This window comes from Rousettus aegyptiacus, unplaced genomic scaffold (genome assembly GCF_014176215.1).
Source record: "Rousettus aegyptiacus isolate mRouAeg1 unplaced genomic scaffold, mRouAeg1.p scaffold_m13_p_7, whole genome shotgun sequence".
Taxonomy (NCBI): domain Eukaryota; kingdom Metazoa; phylum Chordata; class Mammalia; order Chiroptera; family Pteropodidae; genus Rousettus; species Rousettus aegyptiacus.
This window is the reverse complement of record NW_023416310.1, coordinates 98671724-98677790: the sequence shown is the minus strand read 5'-3', so window position 1 is coordinate 98677790 and position 6067 is coordinate 98671724. Positions and strand designations below refer to the sequence as shown.

General features: G+C 45.3%; 1 protein-coding gene across 1 annotated transcript; it reads left to right on the top strand.

Moving 5' to 3' along the window:
- Positions 1-235: 235 nt before the first annotated feature.
- On the top strand, positions 236-5265 carry WNT8A (Wnt family member 8A). Its single transcript, XM_036224649.1, has 6 exons — positions 236-923; positions 1018-1051; positions 1279-1417; positions 2560-2685; positions 3393-3535; positions 4670-5265. The coding sequence occupies exons 1-6, from the start codon at positions 715-717 to the stop codon at positions 5213-5215; spliced, it is 1197 nt and encodes a 398-aa protein (XP_036080542.1). The 5' UTR covers positions 236-714; the 3' UTR covers positions 5216-5265.
- The last annotated feature ends 802 nt before the right edge of the window (positions 5266-6067 follow it).

The window sequence follows — 6067 nt, the reverse complement described above, 5'->3', positions numbered from 1 at the left end:
TATAAAGTGAATCTAAAAGATTCCTGCCTAAAGCGATGATGTCCTTGCAATAAAATGGAATCAGGAAGAAACCCATCAGTCTTTTCAAATACTACCCTGGGTGATCCAAAGGTTGATCCTCAAATATATAAGCAGCTGTCAAACAGGAGATCTAACTAACCCTCAAATACAAAATGATAGATCTATTAGGAATGAAGGATATTTACCAAAACTTACTTTGGTAGAAATGTGCTAGAAGGGACTATTGTAGAGATGACCTCTGAACGTGTTTCTGTTTCATGGTCCCACAATTCCATGACTTTAATGGCTTTACAGTCACCAAGGCAGGAGGAAGAAATAATGCACTCTCTTATGTGGGTAAAGCATGTAATTATTAACACCTTAGAGAGGAAGGCAAGGCAAGGAATGTGGTCTCATTGACAGGTGACACCTAGCTCTAAGAAATAGGTGACCTACCTTCAGGGTTAGGAACTTCATCTGCTCCAGGCTACAAGATTCTGAGAAATAAGCCCTCAAGCAAAAAGAGACATAAGTCTCACTTACAGAGGAAAGAAATCTCCAGGGTACGGAAAGACTTCAGACCCTCTGTCAGCCTGGGAGAGAGAAAGGGCTAGAGGGGCGGGGCAGGGCTTTCCTTGAGGCTTTGGGCTGAGTCCCTCCTCCCTGGTCCCCTATTGGGTCAGAGACTCCTGAAGCCCTGCCAGTGAGGGACAAATGAGAAGAGCTGTTGATTTTTCCCCCTTGGCCATTCAGAATTTCCCCCACATAAATACTGAGAAAGACCCTGCCCTCTCCTCACTTTTTCTCTCTACTTGTCCCTGGGCTGAATCTGGTCCCCTAGGAGTAGGCATGGCCATGGAGGACCTGTTTATGCTCAGGGTAACTATGGGCATATGCTATGCCACCTTGAGTGTCTCTGCCTGGTAAGTTCTTCCCCTCACCTCTCACTCTCTGCCAAGGAAGCTCCCATTATCTCACCCCTGTTCACCATTGCCTCATTTTTTCTCTTTTTGGTAGGTCAGTGAACAATTTCCTGATAACAGGTCCCAAGGTAGGATGGTTTCTGCTTCTGTTTTTACCTATACAGTTGCCTAATGGAACTCTTTGGGGGAAGGAAAAGAGGGGAGGGAGAACAGTGCCAGAAGTACCCCACTCAGAGGAACCCATGATTGTTCCTTAATGGAGAGCTAACCCTATTTGAGTCCTGCCTGCATCCCCAATCCCAGATGACCTGACCTGAGCCAGGACTGAAGTTCATAGCCCTCTCTCCTTTGCCAGGCCTACCTGACCTATACTACCAGCGTGGCCCTAGGTGCCCAGAGTGGCATCGAGGAGTGTAAGTTCCAATTTGCCTGGGAACGCTGGAACTGCCCTGAAAATGCTCTCCAGCTCTCCACTCACAACAGGCTGAGAAGTGGTAAGTTTGTGCACCTGTGCAAGGGGGTATACATGCCTGGAGGTGGGCTTGCAGTGTGTGTACATGTAGCATATATGTGCACAGTGAAATGAAAAATTACCTGCGACATGCTGACCTGCCACTTCCTGGCTGTGTGACCTTGAGTGAGTTACTTCCCCTCTTTCAACCCCAGTTTTGCCACTTGGGTCAATAAGGCCAGCTCTATTTAGCTCACTAAGAGTATTATAAAGGTTGACTGAGATGAATACAAAGGTATTTCTGTACAAATGAAAAAATTATTCTATTTTTTTAATGCATGTCTATATTTGGGTGTTTGAATACACTTATCTTGCACTGGTTTGCATGAAATAAAAATGGGGAAAAGGCTCTGTGTTTGCAGCCCCCGAGGGAGTTTACAATCTGCTCAGCTGTCATAAAATCCCAGCAACAGAGAAGCTGGGAGACCACATTGAGCTGTGCCTCAGGTGGGATGTGTGTGTGTATGTGTGCACACACTTGTCCAGCTGTTTATATGTGTAGTTTGCATAAAAGTCATTAATGTAGGAAAAATAGTTGCCTGAGACAAGGAAAGGAGTAAACGAGGAAAAAAAAAAAAAAAAAAAAAAAAAAGATGTCTCCTGTAGGGTATACAGAAAAAATGGGGAGTTTGTGGAAATGAAATGGGACAATGTTTATAGTTTAGTAAGATACAAAATCAGTAAGTCATAGCCATGATCATTATGATTATTGCTTGGCTTCAGCTTCGTGTCAGAAAGAAGAAAAGATCCTTCTCACTTTCCTAAGACAGCCTTGTGGCCCTGAGTCCTCACTGCCCAAGAACCAAAAACTGGCTAATGAATAGAGGCCTAGGCTGAACTTCAGGAGAAAAGAGTCATGGTCCCAACACCACGGCTGGTGAGGAAAGTGGCCTTGGTCTCATCACTCTATCTGGGTATTATACTTTCCCCATCTGCAGCATGGGGATGCTCATTCCTGCTTGAATGAAATAAGGATGAAGTAAGGAAATATGTACTATTCTCTCAAGTAGAAAAGCATCCTCTTAAACACAAAGGGGGTAGGGGAGAGAAACAGCATTGCTTTTCCAAAGCCCCTGCTTTGGATCATCAGAGTCCAAGTTTCCAGTCCTCCTTTTCTCTCCAAAGCCACCAAGGAGACTTCATTCATTCATGCTATCAGCTCTGCTGGAGTCATGTACACCATCACCAAGAACTGTAGCATGGGTGACCTTGAAAACTGTGGCTGTGATGAGTCAAAAAATGGAAAAACAGGTAAGTTGAGCTCTCTGATGGGAGGAAAAGGTGAGGGGTGTAAGGCTGAGTGCAGGCTAAAGTCTTCCAGGGAAAGGCTGAGGGGCACAGCTCTAGCTCCCTCAAACCCCTAGACTCAAACAGGAACTTCACAGGTAGGAGCTCCCAGACCTAGACTTTCCCGAGAATTGAGCCTGGGTCCATGATTCCAGGATTAGCAAGCAGCTCTAGGCTCTAAAACTAACAAGGCATCTAAAAATGAGGAAGCCAAAAGGAGTTTAAAGCTAATCCTCATATTTCAGGCTTAGAAGGGCTTGTCTATAATCCAGAGGTACACAATTATTTATCACCTTAGAGACTTACTCAGATTTGTCACTAATGAGGGAAGAGATGACTCTAATAAGACTACTATAGGATAATGGTGTAGAATTCCAGAGTGTCCAAGCTGCGGTGAACCTTTGAGATCATCTAGGCCATTCCCAGCATACCTACTTTCACTGAGGGTATGGAGACTAGCTGGGAAGTTAGGAGCTGGGAAGGGCCTGAAGGGTGGACAGTTGGCTTTAGGAATACCAAGTACCTCCATTTCCTTATTTCACCTCCAGCTACAGCTTTACATGCTTCTAGGGCTCTTAGGGACAGCTTGGCTATGTGAGCCAAGATTACTGTGACTCACCTCCTGGGACTTAGCGGGGAACCATATACAGAATTTCTTTCCTTATATGTAGGAGGCCATGGTTGGGTCTGGGGAGGCTGCAGCGACAACGTAGAATTTGGGGAAAAGATCTCCAAACTCTTTGTGGACAGCCTGGAGAAGGGAAAGGATGCCAGAGCCCTGATGAATCTTCACAACAACAGGGCAGGAAGGCTGGTAAGTAAAGGAGTCGGCCAGTGAGCCATTAGGCTTAGCATTGGCAAGAACCTCACATCTGTTCAGCCCTTCACAACTTAGCAAGAGCTATCTCATATCCATGTTTCATTCTTATACTACCCAGCAGGATGGCAGTGGCTACCCCCATTGTCTGGATGACAAAGCCAGTTAAGGCCAAGCCAAGGGCTTAGCCAACTAATAAGCATCAGAGCCAGGCAATGAACTCGGATCTTCTAGTCTTATTGTTAAACCTCGTGTTCTGGCCCTTCCACAGGCAGGTTTCTGAGAAGACAGAACAATACAGAATCAAGACCTTGCGTCTACGGCTTAAATTTTTAATCTTTTCAACTGTGTGTTCTAGAAAATTAACAGGGGCTTATTATTCAACCCTGTCCTAAACTTTGTGTTTCAAGGAATTGGAACTGATCTAAGCTTCTCTAGAGGGTCTATTCTTTCCTAAGGCTTCTGCTGGAGTAGCAATCCCTGAAGTGTTCTAAACTCAGATCTGGAAGCAGGTTGGATTTAGAGCTAAGAGCATAGAAATTTCCCTTTGAACCTATATCTAGATATCCTGGTTCCCAGGGACAAGGGAAAGAGGTTTTCAAGGCAATTACAACCATGCGTGATTGCCTTGGGGTAGGGGTTCAGACTCCAGGAGCTTCATACCCTTTGAGAGAGGGCCCAGAGCACAAATCCAGACCCCCACAGATACTCTAACCCCCAACTTCAAGACAGCAACAGTACCAATGATCCTATTTTCCTTTATAAATTTACAAAGTACTCCATTGATCATTCTGAATCCAATTGGTCTGATAAGAAACAAGCTCAACAAGTGATGAAGTTATTCCCTGAAGCCAAGGTTTCCTGACTCCAGTAGTCTTTTCAACACTTGCCTGGCTTTCTTTAAGAACCACCAGGGGAGCTTTAAGATCACCAACACCAGCCCTTTTAAACCCTTGAACATTCTAATTGGGAAGATCTGAAGTAGAACTCAGGAATGAATATTTTTCATGGGCTTCCCCAGTAATTTTAATGCTCCTCCAAAGAAGCACAACTCTAAAATATTTAATTGCTAACCTTTGGTATTCCCTAACCAGAGCCATTCTCTCATTTGTTCTCTCTTTCTCTCTCAAGGCAGTTAGAGCCACCATGAAAAGGACCTGCAAATGCCATGGCATCTCAGGAAGCTGCAGCATCCAGACATGCTGGCTGCAGCTGGCTGACTTTCGGGAGATGGGAGACTACTTAAAAGCCAAGTATGACCAAGCGCTGAAAATTGAGATGGATAAGCGGCGGCTAAGGGCTGGGAACAGTGCTGAGGGCCACTGGGCACCCGCTGAAGCCTTCTTTCCTAGTGCAGAGGCCGAGCTGATCTTTTTAGAGGAATCACCAGATTACTGTATCCGCAATTCTAGCCTGGGCATCTACGGCACAGAGGGTCGGGAGTGTCTGCAGAACAGCCACAACACATCCAGGCGGGAACAACCCAGCTGCGGGCACTTGTGCACTGAGTGTGGCCTGCAGGTGGAAGAGAAGAGAACTGAGGCCATCAGCAGCTGTAACTGCAAATTCCAGTGGTGTTGTACAGTCAAGTGTGACCAGTGTTGGCATGTGGTACACAAGTACTATTGTACACGTTCCCCAGGCAGTACTTGGTCTGGGGCCAAGGGCAGCACCTGATAACACCCTAGGCAAACTCAACTTGCTCACCTGCATGACAATGGAGGGGGACACAGCTTCTCTCTTAGAGAGTAAAATTGGAAAACAATTGGAAAATCACAGGGTTCGTCTGTAATCCTCTCAATATCTACTATATATCGGGAAATGAGGCCCAAGATTATACATTACTCTTGATGGAGCTGAAATTGGAACCTGGGCTTCTTAATTTTGTCAGATCCCATTTCATCTCCCAACGAGTTACTTCCTGGTATTTATACCTGTACTTTCACAGCTCGTTTGGTTCGAGGGTCTAAGGGTCTATATCCAGAGGGACTTTCAAAGTACTTGCCCCTGTAAGTTTCAGACCATGTCCAACCCAGCTGTGCTGCTGAGAATCAGGGATTGGAAGCAAAAAATGAAAAAGTTCTGTCCAAACTACTGAAGGAGCAACTTTCCCCTACTCTAGCTAGCTCCAGAAAGACCAGCGTACAAGTTCATGCAGATAAGTGGGGGCAGAGACCACATACCTACCTACTGGAAGGTTTTCAGAGTGTTGGGTTTTTCACCTGAATATAAACTTTTGAAGAGTTCTTCCCACTAAACTCTTGGGAAGCCAGGACCCAATATAACCTGAGGACTTTTCCAGCTCAGAATCCATCTGTGGAGCCAAGGAAAAGGAACACGGTTGCAATAAGTGGACAGGTGACTGACTACCACTTATCCAGACAAGCACCCCTCCTTAGCTACCCACCCTACCCCTGAGAGATTTTCCCCAAAGAGCTGTAAAACGACTCTATTGTTATTTTCCCAGATTGGGAACTCACCTTTATTTTGCAATAAAAGCTTTTAGAATATATATCCAACTGAGACTTT